General features: G+C 39.4%; 3 protein-coding genes and 1 pseudogene across 3 annotated transcripts; 1 reads left to right on the top strand and 3 right to left on the bottom strand.

The window, feature by feature from the left end:
• Positions 1–5,489: 5,489 nt before the first annotated feature.
• Positions 5,490–7,793, bottom strand: LOC133732510 (transcription termination factor MTERF9, chloroplastic-like). Its single transcript, XM_062160070.1, has one exon. The coding sequence runs from the start codon at positions 7,150–7,152 to the stop codon at positions 6,010–6,012; it is 1,143 nt and encodes a 380-aa protein (XP_062016054.1). The 5' UTR covers positions 7,153–7,793; the 3' UTR covers positions 5,490–6,009.
• A 524-nt stretch (positions 7,794–8,317) lies between these two features.
• On the bottom strand, positions 8,318–9,460 carry LOC133731105 (uncharacterized). Its single transcript, XM_062158560.1, has one exon. It carries the CDS (start codon positions 9,458–9,460, stop codon positions 8,318–8,320), a length of 1,143 nt encoding a protein of 380 aa, XP_062014544.1.
• A 457-nt stretch (positions 9,461–9,917) lies between these two features.
• LOC133728664 (pentatricopeptide repeat-containing protein At3g20730) lies at positions 9,918–13,064 on the bottom strand. Its single transcript, XM_062156087.1, has 4 exons — positions 12,268–13,064; positions 10,883–12,163; positions 10,545–10,747; positions 9,918–10,408 (listed from the first exon to the last, which is right to left on the bottom strand). The coding sequence occupies exons 1-2, from the start codon at positions 12,953–12,955 to the stop codon at positions 11,070–11,072; spliced, it is 1,782 nt and encodes a 593-aa protein (XP_062012071.1). The 5' UTR covers positions 12,956–13,064; the 3' UTR covers positions 9,918–10,408; positions 10,545–10,747; positions 10,883–11,069.
• Positions 12,792–17,273, top strand: LOC133728662 (G-type lectin S-receptor-like serine/threonine-protein kinase CES101; annotated as a pseudogene).
• Positions 17,274–19,100: the final 1,827 nt, after the last annotated feature.

Below are 19,100 nucleotides of genomic sequence, written 5' to 3'. Positions count from 1 at the left end.
CCTAAAGCTTGGGCTCGCTACCCAACACCCTCTGCTCCGTGCAGCTCCCCCTCAACAAACAATTTTCCGACCATCCGGAGGTCTATCTTAGTCGGGGAGTGGGGGACTCCCTGGAGGGCCTAGCAGGGGCCCACCCGAAAGGGTATAAAGCGTTTGCTCGATAAAACCAACGGTTGACAACGCACTGACGCTAATTATGCTCTTGCAAGTCTAGCGGAAGAAAACGCTTCAAACCGCCGAACAACTCCCCAACCAAGATTGCCCTCCTTGACTGGGGACTTGGGGGACTTGTACATACATGTACATTTGCAAGCATAATTAGCTCTAATGGGCTACGCTCATTGTACCGCCAAAGGCACTAATTCCAACCAAAGGAATGACATGCAGACACACCGCCAGGCGGGCTACAGCCCCAACGTCGGACCACCTCCAGATCGGCGACGACGCGCCGCCACGCGCCGCGCCAAGATGGCATCAGAAGCTTCTGAAACTGGGAACTGAAGCATATCAGTCCCACATCGAAAACAAAGAGAAGATCAACCTCTTCCTCACCTATAAAAGGTCCTCTCCTCTCTCCTCATTAATTACGCATTCAATACTTTACCTACTGTTACTCTGTCAACATAAATCCATTGACTAACTTAGGCATCGGAGAGTTGAAGACCGCCCAGCGCGGTCTCCCTCTGACGCCCCTTTGTATTTTACTTGACAGACAACGGAGGCTCTGAGAACACTAAGTATCGATCCGCCCACCGGATCAGCGTTAACAAGGGTTCAGCTACCGCCGAACTTTTAGACATTAACAATTAGTGATGTTCACCTGGTCAAAAACTGGCTAAAACAGCTACTCTTGAATGTAAATTCAATTGTGGAAATAATTATTTTTAAGTTGAGTTGTTTTGTATTTCATTATTAAATATACATACAAGATGGTTGAGTATAATTCTCTTGAAGAGAACATTGCTTTATCTACAACGAAATAAACCGGCTTTATTATAAATACCCACTTTCTCACAACCTTTAATCCCATAGGTGGTATGAATACGTCGGTCCTGTTTGGATAGGTTGATTTGGAGCTAATAATTTGGATTTGAGTCTCCCAAATCAAAATCATACAGTTTTGCTGTATTTTTTAGTGGGTATCTGGATTTCTCCAAAATCAGCCCAGACATTTCAGATAACAAAAGTTGATGATATCAAATAACTACGGGACCCTAGTTATTTCAAATCATCACGTCTTCGACTCCAGTGAAACAGATCGTCTCTCTCTTTCCTCTTTTCTCCTCTTTCTCTCTTCAAGGTTAAGTTGCGGATCCAGGTTAAGTTGGATTCTCTAACGAAGATAAAGGTTTTCGAGCCAGTGATGCCAACACCTTCTAACTTAAAACCTATTGACTAATGGGTCTTCGTTAGAATGCGTGATGAGAAAAGGAGATGGTAATCTCGTCTTATGGCGCAAGGGTTCTCACAAAACGCTCTGGAATCGGCTACGATAAGACATATTCTCTCATAATAGATGTCATTGCACTCCACTACCCTGTTAGTTTGGTAGGTTCCGAATAACTGAACATGTAGCTTACGAATGTGGTCACTACGTATCTCAATGGGGATCTAGATACGGAATATACATGAAGGATCATGTTGAACTTCATTTACCCAAGTCAAGTGGCTCTAGACACGGAGCGTGTTTGCAATGAGGTTGAAACGCTCACTAAAGTGACTATTTGATTGGGAAGGGATATGCCCGAGCGTTTCCATAACAAGTTTCGGATTCTATCGTGGTTCATGTTGGACATGATCTTCATTGGAAGCCCTTAAAGAGTTAAGGGAAACCTCTGAACACTTGAAATCCGAGTTTGAGATGAAGGATCTTGGGAGAACACGATTATATCTCGGTTTGGAACTTGAGCATCATGTTAATAGATGCTTAGGCATTTTGAAAAGGTCAAGCCTTCAAGCACCCCCATGATCGTCCGTAGTCTTGATCCTGAAAAAGATCCTCTTCGTCCGAAGGATGATGATGAAGATGTGCTAGAGGCAAAAGTGCCCTACTTAAGTACAATAGGCGCATTATTGTACTTAGCTCAATACACAAGATCAAACATCTCATTTGCAGTGAATTTGTTAGCTAGGTATAGCTCTGCGCCAATGCGACGTCATTAGATTGGTGTAAAAGACATCTTTCGATACTTGAGAGGTACGACTGATATGAGCCTGTTCTATCCCTATAGAGAGACGATGGATCCGGACCCATCCTATGTCAAGAACGCCACCAACAGTGGTCTGCGTTCTCTATCCCCATCCCAAAACGACATTAGTGTTTTGGAAGGTTTTGCTGATGCTGGGTACCTCTCTGACCCACACAAAGGTCATTCCCAAAATGGTTATGTGTTCACCATGGGTGACCACAATATCTTAGAGGTCTATAGAACAGACCCATGTCGCTATATCTTCGAACCATGGAGAGATGATTGCTCTTCACGAAGTGGTTTGTGAATGTATATGGATTGGATCCATAATTACGCATGTTCGAAACAATTGTGGTTTGAAGTCTACCACAGATGAGCCTACGAGCATTTATGAGGATAATGCTGCTTGTTTTGAACAAATGAAGCAAGGCTACATCAAAAGCGACGACACCAAGCATAATCAGCAACAACAGACTCTCCTCAAGATTAAAGTGAACTAGGTTCGATCTAAGGACAGTGTGGCAGACTTGCTCTCTAAGTCATTGCCTAAATTCCACCTTCGAGAAACATGTTGGTAGCATCGTTTGCGGAAGTTATCCGAACTCCCATGATCGTTGTCATCAGGGGGAGATGTAGACATCAGGGGAAGATGTCTACATGTATGGTCTCGAAACATGAAGGGTGTGCTGTGTTCTTTTTCCCCTTCGACCGAGGTCATTTTTGTCCCACTGGGTTTTTGTTATTCGGTAAGGTTTTTAATGAGGCAACGAGAGGAACACTACGTTTGAGCGACACAAGGGGGAGTGTTCAAGTAAATCCAGAATATGTGTCTGGCCCAAACTCAAAGTTACTTGCTCTAGTTGTAATAAGGTTTATATTAGAGATATTTTCGGAGAATCTTGGTAGATATCCAATCAATGTACGATTATGTTTTCATGTACAACTCTATCTCTATGTTTGTAATCCTCTATATAAAGAGGCCCCTATTATCAATGAAAGCACGACTCAACTCTCTCCCAATATCAGTTTTCCTAAAACACATATATCTTTTTTAATCCAAACAATAATTTATTTATTTTTTGTTACAAGCGGGACCTAAAAGGCCCAAACAAAAATAAAGAAAAAGCTAAGAGGAGACAGTTCTCCTAGTTCTAGTTACAAAAGCAAGATCATCAAGAAAGGCTTCAGTAGCATGGATAGGAGGATCCAAAAAAGTGATGAGACCAGGCTCATGATCAATGCTGCATCTAGCCAAAGCATCCGCTGTCATATTACACTCACGGAAGATGTGCATAAGCTGGACATTTTGCATAGTGGCCATAAAGTTGTTGCATCCAGCAAGCAGCGATCCAAGAGGGTCTGTAGAAAGGTTTTGCTGCTGCACTAACTGGACAAGAACAGCAGAGTCAGATTCAATTTCCAGCTTGGGGATGTGCAGGCTTGAAGCTAACTTTAACCCATATAAAAGACCCCAGGCTTCAGCCTCCAGAATCTCACCAACCCCTAAGTTGATTTGGAAGCCAAGCACCCAACTCCTAGTGTGGTCCCAGATGACTCCACCAGCCCCAATTTTATCAGAAGCAGAACATCGAGTTCCATCTACATTTAGTTTGTAAAAATTTTCTGGAGGTCTCTTCCAACAAAGTCTGATGAGACTATACATATTGGAACTGCTTGTCTTGTAAATGGCATTTTTCCACTCCACAGCATAATCCCATATAAGTTTATCAGGGCATGTAGGCAAATGACACATCAAAGACTTGCTTATTTCTCCACTTCCAGATGAACCAACAAATAAAAACAAAAATATTGCACCATTTGATATTATTTTTGATGATAGTATGACAATGCAGTTGAGCAAGAATCCAACTGTTCCAATCCAATGCGAAGGAGTTAAGGATAGTACCAGGTTTACTATACACATATTTTAATTATACAGATTTTAAATACATCAAATCAGATTTGAAATACAAATCCAAATCAACATTTTGTTTCCAAACGGGCCCAAAAGTAATACATTGGAAACTCATTTCTTGGTTGCTTTTGGCGGATAGCTTACTACTAGCTAGGTTTGATCTGATGTCAACCTCTGGAGGCAACATTTGTTACTCCCTCCATATGTTTCTCATAAAATCCGATTCCTGTGGATTCTCTTCTCCATCGCTATATCTCTTCCAGCAACCTAGACATTAGAACTTGCGGCTGGGATTCATGAGATCCATCTCCTCTGCGAGCTCCTTATGCTTACTAGTTCGGTAAGCAATTTTCATGTGCTTATTATGCACTCCTCCTGTTCAATATCGGTAAATCGGACAAAACTGTATCATTTGATTTGGATTGTATTGACGTACATGCATTTAGTACTGTAATCTGTATCATACTAAAGAAATGAATACCTTAATTTTCTCAGAAAATGGGGCATCCTTCTGAATGATATAGCTCAACCGTCTCGTCTTTGATTCACCGGAAAGAAGTACAGAAGATGGACAATATATTTTCTTAGATTTGGGAATGGACTTTAGACGGTGCTTGACCTGTTGTTGCATGATTGCAATTGCAGATTCCCCTGGTCCTTTCCATGTTTATTTCAGGAAGAAACCTTCAGCTAAATCTTTTTCTCATAACATATCAAATCGTCAAAAGAACAGCAATTACTAATTACTACTACCAGTAATATCCTATGATAACTGGATATTTAGTCATGATAGGAACACATGCACCATCGCAGTAACTACACAGAGCACATGTTTTCTTGTGAATGAGCAATAGTCCAGATGAGCAAGCACAATATTGCGAGCTACAGTAATCCTTTCAACACAGAACACAAGAAACAAGCGCTAAATTCTTTTGAGATCCAATAGGAGACCTTGCTTCTGATCATGAATCATCGTAATCAATACCCTGAGGCTAGAAGTATGATGCTCAAGTCAACTATTTTATGAGTCCGACATTGCTATGATTGTGGGGAAATACAGCTAATATAATAACAAGAACAACAACTACTGAATGAGATCAGGCATCATAGCAAAAATAATAAAGCAAAGAGCCTTTCAAAGAAAAACTTAGGCATCTGAGACTCATCTAAAAATCCATTAATGCTTGGAATCACTTGTAGGATGTACCAGATGATTCAAGTTCCTACAGGCTTTACAGCACGACATAAGCTTTCCAAGTTCACATGAAGTCTGGAACATAAAATATTAGAAACGTACAAAGAGACTAAAACATACATGATAGGATTTAGAAACTAATAGATATAGATATAGATATAATATATATACTACCCAGAAAGATTTATGAAACCAGATTGCTTGCAAAACAACATCATATAGGACAAAACATACATCCCTAGAAAACTCAAGAAACTAATTTTCAATATAAAAGGCAGTTTTCAACTATTATTATTTGTCTATCGTGTTCTCTCTACTGCAGTGTTCATCTGGCAACTAAAGCAAGGTTCTGCACCCAAGAATGTAGTAGCAACAGTTATGACCCTAAACAATCAGCAACAACGCCGGCGTTAGGCAAAAAGATAGGTATTCCCTAAGAAAATGTAATTTTAACAAGTGGAAAGCTAAAGGACATGTAACTTGAACTTTGTGTAATTAGCTGATTGTAGCACATGAGACAAGGAGAGAAAAAGATAAAGATCATGCCTCATAAAGAATAAACTAAACTCCATAATAAAATTAAGGATTACAGAGAATGACAATTCCGCTTAAGCAAAATGCTCAGGAAATGTATAACAATGATATACACAAGTAAAATAACGAATAAGACATCTTTGAGGTCAAAAGAAGAAAACCTGATAGCCAAAATTTTAGTAAGGAAAGCCTTCGTACAATTTCTTCTTTGAGGCTTCTGCCAATCGCTTCACACCCTTTGCTTTTGTATAGTACTCCATCAATTCATCAGCAACATCCTTTGGGTGACAATTAACGAATGCCTTCACAAATCTTTTCTCTGTCATTCTCAATGCCGTCAGCAACCTAGGTCCTTTAATTTGCTCATCAAGATCCATATCCTCAATTTTTCCTGCAAGACATACTCGCGGCTTCAGAGCAGACTCCAGATTCATGTACAGAAAAAATGGGTGCTCAAGAATCACTGTAGCAGGAAGTTTCATTTGTCCTAAAACGAAAGTCATGTTCCTCTGAACCTTATCCACTGAAAGAGTAAACACTATAGGAGACCTTCCCAAAAGGCCGAAAATCTCATCTTCTGAGAAACCAAACTTTTCAAAATTTGCCACTTTCTCACTGATAGTTTCAAGGCGTGAAATGCCAATGAGTGTCACAACATACTTATACATCCTGGACTCATTTGAAAGTCCAGTTTTCCGTATATACTCCATCTTCTCGTCGTTAAATGTAGTTCTTGGGATCAATGTCGGCCGTGATATTAGCATTGGGACTAACTCCTCCCGACTAAGACCCATTCCCTCATATAGAGCAATAGTCGGCTTGACTTTATTATGGAAGTCATAGATCAAGAGAGACGGGTTCCTTACAATGGCTTTGACAAGCAGTTCCCTTGACCCAAACAATTTCATAAAGAACTCATGCCGCTCATCAAAGCAATGATCAATCCGAACACTGAGCAACCGGGGGCGACAATTGATCATCTTCAAAAGCTCAGGTGCAGTAATACCCAATCCACTCAAAAGGTTTAACTTGAACTGAAGCTGGTTAAGGTCAGCATTCCTTAAAGTAGGCCGGCGCCTGAACAGCTTCGATATGTCAGCATCACTACAACCCCATTTCTCCAGAACTTCTGCAGAGGTCTTTGGTTGGTCAAAAATGTCTTCCACTACACTTTCTTCCTGAGTGAGGCAAACTGTCGAATAAGTGGTGTGCACGAAACTTAAACAAGTTGGGAGAACAGTTCTGGGGAAAGGAGAGTGATTTCGACAGGCAGGGAACACTATGCAGAGCTTGAATACAGAATCAAATCTAGATTTCATATCAACAATCTTACAACTATGGAATTCACTGATACTGCATTTTATTGACTTGTGCCAAAACTATGAACTTGGGTTCAAATGTCCACAAAATGGAGAAGTGGGTATTGATTATCAGTCAATTTATTGGTAAAGCATTATTGGGTAATTGTAATGCAATAAAGAATCACTATAAAAGCAGCAAACTTCATCCAAAAAATTGAAGCTCAAGACTATTTCACGAGCACGAAAAAATTCTGATGATATTGAACAAGGAAAAGGAAAAGTTTAGTACTTTAATGTTTTACCAGCACCATGGACTCTTCTTGCTATTCACCATTGCCTCATAGCCCCACCTTCGACAGGGTTTTAGCAGCAATGGCAAACTCACTGAGGTTTAACTTTAAGGGGTTTACCCCTTTAGGCACAACTGAGACAAGGCGGCTTTAAACACTAGTGTTTTGTATTGAGGGGCGCTTATTTTGGGTCAAAAGCTTTCGGTAATTCTCGTCGTACCCACCAATTTACATTTTTTTGCCAAAGAGAGATCCTTAAACCCTAAACCCAAAAATCAGTACATATTGAATCAAAATTGTGGTGGCGTCCATAAGTTAGGTCTTTCACCTAGTCTTCTGGGCGAAGAGAGAGTACCTCCGCCGGTAACCATACATATGATGAATTAAGGATTATTCAATATTCTCACTAATAAGAGAAGAAAACTACGGAGGAGCTTCTGCCACTACGTGGTGGACATTTGGATAATAACAACAAAACACTCTCTTTTGTGTCTCATGAGAAGCTAACTAATCCCCTTTGTATGTTTGGAAGTTGTACTAGAAATAGTGTGCATCACCCATATAGTGCATTAGTGCATGTTCAAAACAAATTCTAGCAAACATACAATGTAGGATTAAAACATGTTCAGCAGTTTCCTAAATCAGAAACAGAAGCAGCCTTAAAGAAATGGAATCCCAATCTTTTGTACAAAGCAATGGATCAGTGTCAGCTAACTGCATGCAGTACAAAAAAATAAAAAATAAATAATAAAAAAATAAATAATTGAAAAAGGGATTAAAGAGAATGATTATGAGACAGTGTGAAACTGCTCCTAGTTCATGTACCAAAATAATTATAGAGAGAGAACTGTGATTAAATTACACTTAAAAGTTGAAAATCAGATGGAAAACATTCAGAAAGGAAATCCATAATTACAGTTCTTCTTCGAGGCTTCTGCCAATCGCTTCACACCCTTCACATTTTCGTAGTACTCCATCAATTCATCAGCAACCTCCATCGGTTGATGACTAACAAATGCCTTCAGAAATCTCTTCTCATTCATCCTCATTACAGTCAAGATCATAGGACCTGTAATTTGCGGTTCAAGTCCCATTTCGCGCATCTTCCCTGCGAGAAGTGCTCGTGGCTTCATGACATTCTCCAGATTCAAGTATAGCAAACTTGGGCGATCAAGAACTATTTTAGCAGGAAGCTTCAATTGTGATAAGATGAAAGTCATGTTCCTCTGAACCTTATCGATTGACAGTAACATAACATAGGGAGATTTCCCAAAGAGACAGAAAATCTCTTCTTCTGACATACCAAACTTGTCAAAGTTTGCTATCTTCTGACGGATAGTTTCAAGGCGCGAAACGCCAATGATTGTGACTACATACTTATACATTGTGGCAGTTTTTGACACCCCGGTCTTGCGGATAAACTCCATCTTCTCTTCACTAAATGAAGTTCTTGAGATCAATGTCGGCCGCGCTAGAATCATTTGGATCAAGCCCTCCATATCAAGACCAACTACTCTATACATCTCAATGGTGGGTTTGATTGTCTTGTGAAGGTCATAGGTCAGGAGAGACGGGTTCCTCAAAATGGCTCTGACAAGCAACTCCCTTGAACCAAACAATTCATTGAAGTACTTAAGCTGCTCAGCAAAGCAGGTGAGTCGAGAAACGAGAATCCGGGGCCGGCCACAGACTATCTTCACCAGCTCAGGTGCAGTAAGTCCCAACCCAGTTAGGAGTTCGAGTTTCCAGTTAAGCTGGTCTATGTCAGCGTGCTTTAGAGCAGATGCCTTTGTGAAAATCTTGGTTATGTCAGCATCGCTACAGCCCAATCTCTTCAGGACTCGCACAGAGTCCTCGGGTTGGTCGCTAGTATCTCTTCCTACACCTTCTTGTTGGGTCAGGCAAATCGTCGAATACGTGGTGGGCATGAAAATGCAGGACTTGGGAGAGGCGAGGCATTTGGGCAAAGGGATCAGATATGGCGAAGCTGGAAGTAAATTACGGAGCTTTAGTAAAGATTGGAGTCTGGATTTCATGTCAATGGGTGGTGTGATTCATTGAAGGATTGAGGGTTTGATTGTAGCTGCCGGCAGAGAATGGCAAGCTTTAGATTGGGAATAGAATGTGTTTTGAGAATTTCGGGTGACAACTTCATAAAGTAGTGATCTTGATGTCTCTATTGTAAATGAGCAACGGCTATGTAGTAAAAAAACACGGGGGCAAAACCGTCTTATATTTTTGAGTCACTTCATGAAAATTAGACATTATAGATATCATGATCCAAAAAGATTCAAACTTTAACATTATTTAATAATTGGGGTTGTCACTTGGACATTGCAATCACATATTCTTGTTTTTAATTTCGACTAACTAGTGTATTAAGTTACCCAATTTGAATTTCGTAAGCAAGTTCTGTTAGTTGCTAACATGAACATAGTAGAGTCCCATAATTTCTCCCAGGAGGCACAAGCACAAGAGCAGAGACACAAAACAGATAGGAATGAACTTGTATTCTATTTTCAAGTCTAGAAAGCACAGCACATAAATTTGGGGTTCATATATTACTAGAACAGTTGATCACGGATCTGGTATTCTCAATCGGTTTTCCAAAAACCTTTCTCTGATATCAGATAATCAACAAACAAAATCAATCAGACGGCAGCTTCCATATCTTAGAACCACATATTCTTTGCTGAAACTGAATACAAAAGAAATGAGGGTTTCTTGAGCAAGGTAGCAACAGTATATTTCTGGTCAGACTATTTTGTAAATGTGGCAGCCTAGATCATTCCAGCAGCTGATTGAGTTTGGGAACTCATTACCATGCAGCATAGTGCGAATCTAAACCTGTTCCGTACATTTTCAGTACAGGGACTAGGTTGGAAAGTACTAGTGGTTGGAATCTAAACCTGTGATTCCAAGACAGTCTTCTAGTGGTTGAAATACTTATCTCTTCTTGACTCTTAATCCTGATAACTGTTTGCCTGCAAGATAAACTCTTCCTTATAAGTTCAGTTGATCAGTTCTACACATGAGTTGATGAGTGTCTCCTGCTGGTTCAAAATTACAAACAATATAAACACATGAAGGAAGAGAAGCTAAGAGAGTGAGAATGTTTACCAGGAGGATGTATAATAAGATCAATTCACTGAGCACAGCACACGGAAAAAGAAAAATCCAATTGGCCATATTCACATTGACTTGGGGAGGGCTCGTATCCGGTTATCAGCACTCTGATGCTTTCCAGCATTACCTTGATTTCGCTTTATCATGCTTTGGTGGTTTAAAAATTAAGATCAATATCAACGACTCCTCTTCCATGCCTGCCAAAAGTTTCCAAACACAAAGTTACACTTAATAGCATAACATATACTTGTTATATATCAAATTTCAGTACACTTATATCAAGCAGACTGACACAAATATAAAAGTGCACATTCTTGAGGAAGGATAAATACCTGAGTGTCACAAGCAATGTGTGAAACAGGTCCATGTAACTCCCTTGTTGGACAACAACGCTATCCCAAAAGTAAAACGAGATAAATAAACCCTTGGAGCATAAGCAAAAGATCCACATGATCAGTGTGATAATAAATCCTTGCTCCTCTCCACAGATGAATAACAAAGTTTGCTAGTTTTACTGTCTTAAGGTGGCTGCAAAAGAAACATTTTATTTGTTGTGGACTGTAAAAGGCTGTGCGCTGGTTCTTTTTTCAAACTTCTCCTCTCTAATAAATCCCGTGTTTCCAAAGCATTGTCCCATGCACCAGATGCAGCATAGATGCTTCCAAGAACAACATAGTTAACTGAATTCTCAGGATCAATATCACAAAGATGCATTGATGCCACTTCTCCTAGTGACCTATTACCATAGGTGCTACATCCCCCAAGAACAGCTCCCCAAAGTGAGGGATTAGGCTTAATGTTCACGTCACATATCAACTTATGCACATCTTCCAGCAAACCTGCACGTGCATAAAGATCTACTAAGCAAGAAAAATGCTCAGCCCGAGGCAAGATGTTGTATTTGCTAAGCATAGTATTGAAGCATTCCCATCCTTCACTTGTCAATCCAGTATGGCTACAAGCAAAGAGAAGAGATAAGAATGTGATATCATTAGGTTTCAATCCCTCAAGTTCCATCCTTTTATACAATGCAATTGCTTTATCTCCATGGCCATTCCTTCCATATCCAGAAATCAGAGACGTCCATGAAATTACATTCTTTTCCTCCATCTCCTCAAAAGCATGGTTAGCATCTTCAATTTCTCCACATTTTGCATACATATCAACAAGAGCATTTCCCATGGCCACATCAAGACAAGGTTGGTGTTTCAACATAAGTGCATGGATTTGTCTTCCCAAGATCAATGAAGCAACATTTGCACATATATTAAGCATGGAGCACAATATGACACCATCCAGTCTCATGCTCATAACAGTTATCTCTTTGAAGAGATCTAGCACATCTCTGCTGTAGTTACCTTCTCGTGCATACCCAGTAATTAGTGCAGTGCAAGATATAATGTCCTTTTCTATCATACTTCTGTATATCTTATGGGCAAACTCTACCTTCCCACATTTTGCATATGCATTGATTAGCGATCCACTCAAACTTTTGTGTGATCCAAAACCCAGATGCATTATCAATCCATGCATTTGACTAACCTTTACCAAACCACTATCTCCGGCCAAGCCTCTCAAAACACTCCCGAAGGTGAAGCAATCAGGAACCATGCCTAAGGTAACACAAAGGAAAATCAAACATCAAACAAACACAAAGAAGAGCACAACAACAAGACTACCAAACACTGAAAATTTAACCAAAAGCATAAACATTCACCTTCCCTCATCATTGACAGAAACATTCGCAACGAATCGTCACTAAAGCCCTGAACAGCATACCCTCCAATGATTGCATTCCAAGAAACCAAGTCCCTTTCCGACATTGCCTCGAAAACACAACGAGCATCCTCTATCTTTCCACACTTGGCATGAAAATCAACTAATGCACTCAGCACAAACAAATTCTCAGCAAACCTTCCTTTCACAACACACCCCTGTATCTGCATCCCTACTTCCAAAGACCTCAAACCAGTGCATGACCTCAATGCACTCCCATACCCAAACTGATTAGCTCTGAAACCCGCCCGACGCATTTCCAAAAATACCCCTATAGCCTTCTCATAGCTTCCACTCTGAGCATACCCAGAAACCATAGAGGTCCAAGACACAACATTTCTCTCAGGCATTTTATCGAACACCTTGCGAGCACCAACCACGCGGCCAAATTTGCAGTAAAAGTTGATCAATTTGGTGTTCAAATTCAGATTTGAAGCAAACCCATTTGTGATCACATGGGTGTGAGCCAAAAGACCGGGTCTTTCTACTCGTTGATCGATGCAGAGTTGCAGAATCTTCATATACAAGCAATAGTAATGGTCCAAGTGAGTTGGGTTAGACTGAACAAGTCTGGGAGCTTCTTGAAGGTGACTCCTTTTCCACAATGCTTGCATTATGTGTGACATCATGTAATTGGGTATATGCCATCAATGGCTTTTACATTGGAACTGGTGTTTATGACTGATGCTATACCTGACCATCTCTCTTTTTTGGTTTTTCTGTTCTGTCACCATGTCATTAAATAAGGGATCATCTATTATTTCTAGTCATGTGCCAAAAGGCAAAACCTCCCAAAATCTGAAGGTTTTTGCTTCTTGCTTAATGGAACTGCTCGGTACCAACCACAGGCTCTTTTGCAATTTGAATACTCCTTTTCAAGAAGAGAAATCATAGGTTTGATCTCAACCCAAGTTCTTTATTTGGTTAGAGTTTCTTGAGATTGTCATATTTTTCAATTTGGGTCAATGGGGTTTACGTTTTTTTTTTTTTTTTTTGAGGAAGGTAGTTGATATGTGTTTGATGAAATACTCACCGGACCAATTCCATGCTTCTGTTTGCTTTGAGTCTTTGACTCTCTGGCTTGATGAATTTTCAATTCTGAGCATTAAAAAATAAAAACTAATAGAAGAATGTACTCGTGTATCAGCTGAAAAGAAAGCTCTAACTGTTAATCTCCTTGTCAATGTCTGGTTCTGCAAGCCTGCCCCTTTCATAAATTAAACTAGAAGAAAGAATATAGAGTAAAGCTTAATTTTCTGATGCTTGTTGGCGGGCCTGAAGAAGACCGTTTACTTCTGAATATAATATTTTCTGTTCATTTTTGGATGTTTTAATACTAATAGTTGGATTCCATCTATAATTAAGGCTCTTAAGAGTGTTCCCTTTGCTTTGTTTAGAGCCAGATCCAAAAGATTGCAGCCAAGTTTATCATTTGGAGAAACCTTAAAGTTGTGGTCATACATGGCTTGCAGTATTAACTCGATTTTGTTTCTCTTTTTGTTAAGCTTGTGGAGTACTTGCAATGGTGCAATGAACACATTGGAACCAGGTGACACTCTCGATTCTTCTAGCTTCTTAGTTTCTGCAAATGGGAAGTTCACCCTGAATTTTCGTAAATATGATGATGCTTTAAGCTTAAGCTACCTGGTTATAAAGTGGAATGGAAGTCATAACTATGCCTGGGTTGCAAATCCATACACACCTGTTTTATACCTTTTTGGAGTTCTTACGTTGGACAGGAACAACACATTGAAAATCACTCAGAAAGATGGTGATCCAGTGGTGCTTTACTCAGCTTCAGAGACCGCCAATAGCAGTGTGTTAGCTACCCTTTTGGATTCTGGCAACTTTGTCCTAGAAGAGGTGAGCTCTGATGGATCAGTGAAAAGGGTTTTGTGGCAAAGTTTTGATTATCCAGGAGATGTGCTTCTGCCAGGTATGAAATTAGGGATTAATCATAGTAATGGCCACAACTGGTCACTTTCATCGTGGTTTACTGAGATAAGTGCAATGCCAGGATCTTTCACACTTGATTGGGACCCTGAGGGACATGAATTGAAAATTAGGCGACGAGGGGTAGTTTATTGGAGTAGTGGAGTCTTTAGAGATGGGAGTTTTGAAAATATTAAGCAGAAGAGGTATACTTTAGCATTGTTTTTTCAAATCAGAATGAAGATTATTTCAGTTACTCTGTTGTAGATCAAAATGCTAAACCACAATGGCTCCTAACCACAATAGGGAGACTATATGACTTTGATGGATCACTGGATATTGCAACAGCGGATTCCTGTTATGGGTATAACACTGACAGAGGATGCCAGATTTGGGACCAACCAACTGAGTGCAGGCATTTTGGTGATGTATTTGAGCAAGGAAATGGGTACTTTAATCCGACAGGTCCTAGTGGTTCAAATGCAAAATCTACCAGTGATTCAAACACAAGTCTAAGCATAACTGATTGTAAGGCTGCTTTTTCCCGTCAAGGGTTCATGTTTCTGTTTGCTAATCAGACTGGATGTCGATTTTGGACTGGAAACTTGAAGTTCATTGCAGACAGCGCAGGCTATAGTTCAAGTGTTGTTTATTTTTTAACAAAAATCTCAGCCAGCAGCCGCTGTAAGTATACCAATCTTTAGAGCTAATATTGTTCCACAAGTTTCCATTTCCTATGACCTCACATAATTCCACATCAAAGAACAAACAATTAGTTTTGGGGATAGAAAGTAAACAATATATGCATACACAACAAGCAATGGATTTGGCATACATAGAAACTAGAAAGTAATAGAATTGATGATGAGTATATTCGCATTTTTCACACATCTATTGCTAGTGTAATATTACTCAATATACTAGCAATATTAGAGGTTTCTGAAACCATGCATGGCTCTTTCCAGAAGCGTATATTGTAATTTTATATATATCTGACTGGTAGCCTATGCAGCACATAAGTGGATATGGATTGGTGTTGCTACTGTCACTGCTCTATTGGTAATGGTGCTTTGCATAGTATGCTGTCTATTACGAAGAAGAAAACTTGTCTTGTCCGGTAATTCTTTCACCATAATAAATTAATTTGTTGACACAATTTTGCAGATTTGAAAAATGAAAATTTTCTAATTTATATATGACTCTTAGGAGGGGAGAACAAAAAAAAGATTGATGAGAAAAAATTGCTTCCCTTAAGGGGATCTGATACATCAACTGATGTCCATGGGATTCAAAATGATGGATCCATGGGACATGATTTAAGAGCATTTAGCTATGAATCTGTCATGACTGCTACAGACTACTTCTCCTTACAAGTCAAGCTAGGAGAAGGGGGCTTTGGACCTGTTTATAAGGTAAGTTTGAGGTAAGCGGAAGTTTCTATGTACTTGCTAATGAACTAATCATATGGCCTATCACGGACCATCCATTCAGGGAAAATTGTCGTCAGGGTGAGAAGTAGCTGTAAAGAGGCTTTCAAGTTGTTCGGGGCAAGGAGAAGTACAGTTTAAGAATGAATTGATTCTCATATCTGAACTCCAACATACTAATCTTGTTCAGCTTTTCGGATTTTGCATTCATGGTGAAGAGAGGATGCTAATTTACGAGTATATGCCAAACAAAGATCTGGACTACATATTATTTGGTAATTAGACTATCACTTGCTTGTTTCATCTGATTTTTAGTTATGAATAGCCTTTACTTATTGAACAGACTCTGTATGTATTGGCCAGATTCAACCAGACGCATGCTACTGGATTGGAAGAAACGTTTCAATATAATTGAAGGAATCGCCCAAGGATTGCTTTACTTGCACAAGTACTCTAGATTAAAAGTAATTCATAGAGATCTTAAAGCTAGTAACATACTACTTGATGAAAATATGAACCCCAAAATTTCTGATTTTGGAACGGCAAGGAGTTTCATGCTTAATGAAGTTGAAGCAAGTACTGGACAGATTGTTGGGACACAGTAAGTCATTTACTGTATAAGCATATCTTCCTATCGTGTCTGTCACTTGTGGTTGCTATTCATTTCATGTAATGAATGAACTAAAATTATGTTCTCTTTCATTTGTACAGTGGTTACATGTCTCCCGAGTATGCTATGCAGGGAATTTTTTCTGGAAAATCTGATGTATTCAGTTTTGGAGTGTTGATGCTCGAAATCATAAGTGGTAGGAAAAACAACAGGTTTCACAGTGCTCATCGCTCGCTCAATTTAGTAGGATATGTATGTCATTCAATTCTTAGTTGTAATGAATCTCTTTTTCTTTGAGGTGTGAATTTCTGATATCCTAAATGAGTACAATCTTGTTTCAGGCGTGGGAATTATGGCAAGAAGGTGCAGGACTAGAACTGATGGGCACAACACTAAGTGATTCGCGTGTGGAAAATCAATTTTTAAGATGCACCCATGTTGGTCTACTATGTGTCGAAGAAGATGCAGAACTTCGGCCTACCATGTCAGATGCCATATCTATGTTGACAAATGAAAGCTTGCCTTTACCTATACCAATAAGACCAGTATGTTTTCCAGTAAGGCATTCGGCTGGAGTTGACATAAGAGGAAACAAATCCGAAATTATATCAGCAAATGGGCTGTCCAGCTCCCTTGTTATAGGACGATGAAGGTACTACTGACATGTTCCTCGTTCCTCAGTTGTACTTTCCCTTGGTGTAACGATACTTTGTTTAGAAAATGAACTTTGCTAGACAGCTTAAGGAAGATCACTTCAGCTGGCACTTCATAGGTGCTAAGGAAGAAGGTTGCTAGCCCACCAATCTGTCCTTTTAGAGTTAGATCACACGTAATTAGTAGAGGCTTCTTTGTGATATCAGTGTCCTATATACTAATAGAGTAATAGATATCTCCTCTGGATTTTATTTGTAATTATGTAGTAGGTAATTAACGTGTACAGAGTGACAGTGTAGTCAGTAATTCAGTATGTATTCTATATTTGACATACTTTAATTGATCTTTATAATATGTAACAAAGGTTTCCTATAATCTTCAGCACCCAACTTTAAATTCAACTTTTAGGTGATTGAGGTTGAATTTGGCATTGCTTAATTTATTTAAAAGCTGCTTATTGTTTAAAGGGGAGAATAGTCACTTTGGTCACTCAAGTTTCAAATATATCACTTTGGTCACTCAAGTATTACATTGTTATTCACAAAAGTCACTTTGTTGTGAGAAAAAATGCTCCTTGGGTGACTTTTGTGAATGACAGTGTAATACTTGAGTGACCAAAGTGATATATTTGAAACTTAAGTGACTAAAGTGTCGAATGAGTCATAGTTGAGTAATCATTTGTGGAATTCTCCCTTTTTTAAAACTTGCTCAGTTTATTATGCAACAACAGGTGATTTGAGGTTGAGTTTGGCATTGCTTAAGATATATATATATATAAAAGCTGCTTATATTTAAGCAATTTATAGATGATTTCTAGTCATGTTACAAAAGGCAAAAAGCCTGTTTAAGAATAAAGCATTCGAGAGATATTGATGAGAGAATTGTGTGTTCTATTATTGATAATAGAGGCACTATATATAGGGATTACAAAGTACATTGTCTTTTGATACAAGGAAACATAATCCAAATAGAATTAGAAATTCTAGAACCTTCTTTCCTATTACAACTATAGAACTAAACCTAGTTTGACTGGCACATCAATAGTCGATATTCTTCAACACTCCCCCTTGTGCCGCTTAAACTTGGTGATGACACTTCAATCGTTGTCTCGTTAAAAACCTTGCTCGAGAAATAAAAACCATGTGGGACAAAAACAACTTCGAAGAGGAGAAAAAGAGTACAACACATCCTTCACTCCTCAAGATCGAACATGTAGACATCATGCCTCCCCCTGATTGCTACAATCATGGGAGTTCAGATAACTTTCTCAATCCGATGCTCTTCACATGTTTCTCGAAGGTGGATTTAGGTAACGACTTAGTAAATAAGTCTGCTACATTATCCTCTGATTGAATTTAACTCACCTAAGTCTTTAGAAGTAATTGGTATTGCTGATTATAAAAGAACTTAGGTGATATATGCTTGGTGTTGTCGTCCTTGATGAAATCTAACTTCATTTGTTCAATACAAGCTGCATTATCCTCATAAATGCATGTAGGTTCATCTGTGGTAGACTTCAAACCACAAGTTCCTCGAATATGTCTAATTACAAACCTTAGCCATTTGCATTCACACGCAGCTTCATGTAGAGCAATAGTCTTTGCATGATTCGAGGAAGTAGCAACAATGGTCTGTTTTGTAGACCTCTAAGATATCGCAGTACTTCTCATGGTAAAGACATAACCCGTTTGGGAGCGGCCTTAGTGAGGGTTAGAAAGGTACCCTGCATCAGCAAAATCCATCAAAACATCACTGTCAGTTTGATGGATGGGAGGAGGATGACGCTGGCCTCCATGGGTGGCGGCAACATGGTCAGCGGCTATATCATATATAGACGGCGACATTTTGCCTTGTGGGGTCCGATCCCAAACTTCCGTCATTTGTTTTCTCTCTGTAGGGATAAAATAAGCCCATATCAATCGTACCCTTTAAGTATCGAACGATTATCTTTACACCAGTCCAATGGTGGTTTGTTGGCCCAGAGCTATGTCTAGCTAACAAGTTCACTGCGAATGAGATGTCTGGTCTTGTGCATTGAGCTAAGTATAATAATGCGTCTATTGCACTTAGGTAGGGCACTTCGGCCTCTAACAAGTCTTCGTCCTCATCCTTTGGGCGAAATAGATCTTTTCTGCGCTCAAGACTACAGCC

The sequence above is a fragment of the Rosa rugosa genome, chromosome 2 (assembly GCF_958449725.1).
Source record: "Rosa rugosa chromosome 2, drRosRugo1.1, whole genome shotgun sequence".
Classification (NCBI taxonomy): Eukaryota; Viridiplantae; Streptophyta; class Magnoliopsida; order Rosales; family Rosaceae; genus Rosa; species Rosa rugosa.
The sequence above is the reverse complement of the archived record's forward strand: the minus strand, read 5'-3'. Positions and strand labels throughout refer to the sequence as shown.

Coding starts and splice junctions, on each gene's coding strand:
- LOC133732510 (XM_062160070.1), bottom strand. CDS start 7,152: ATGAAATCTAGATTTGATTCTGTATTCAAGCTCTGCATAGTGTTCCCT.
- LOC133728664 (XM_062156087.1), bottom strand. CDS start 12,955: ATGATGTCACACATAATGCAAGCATTGTGGAAAAGGAGTCACCTTCAA. Junction 12,164..12,267: donor TCTGTCAATGATGAGGGAAG/GTGAATGTTTAT, acceptor GTGTTACCTTAG/GCATGGTTCCTGATTGCTTC.
- LOC133731105 (XM_062158560.1), bottom strand. CDS start 9,460: ATGAAATCCAGACTCCAATCTTTACTAAAGCTCCGTAATTTACTTCCA.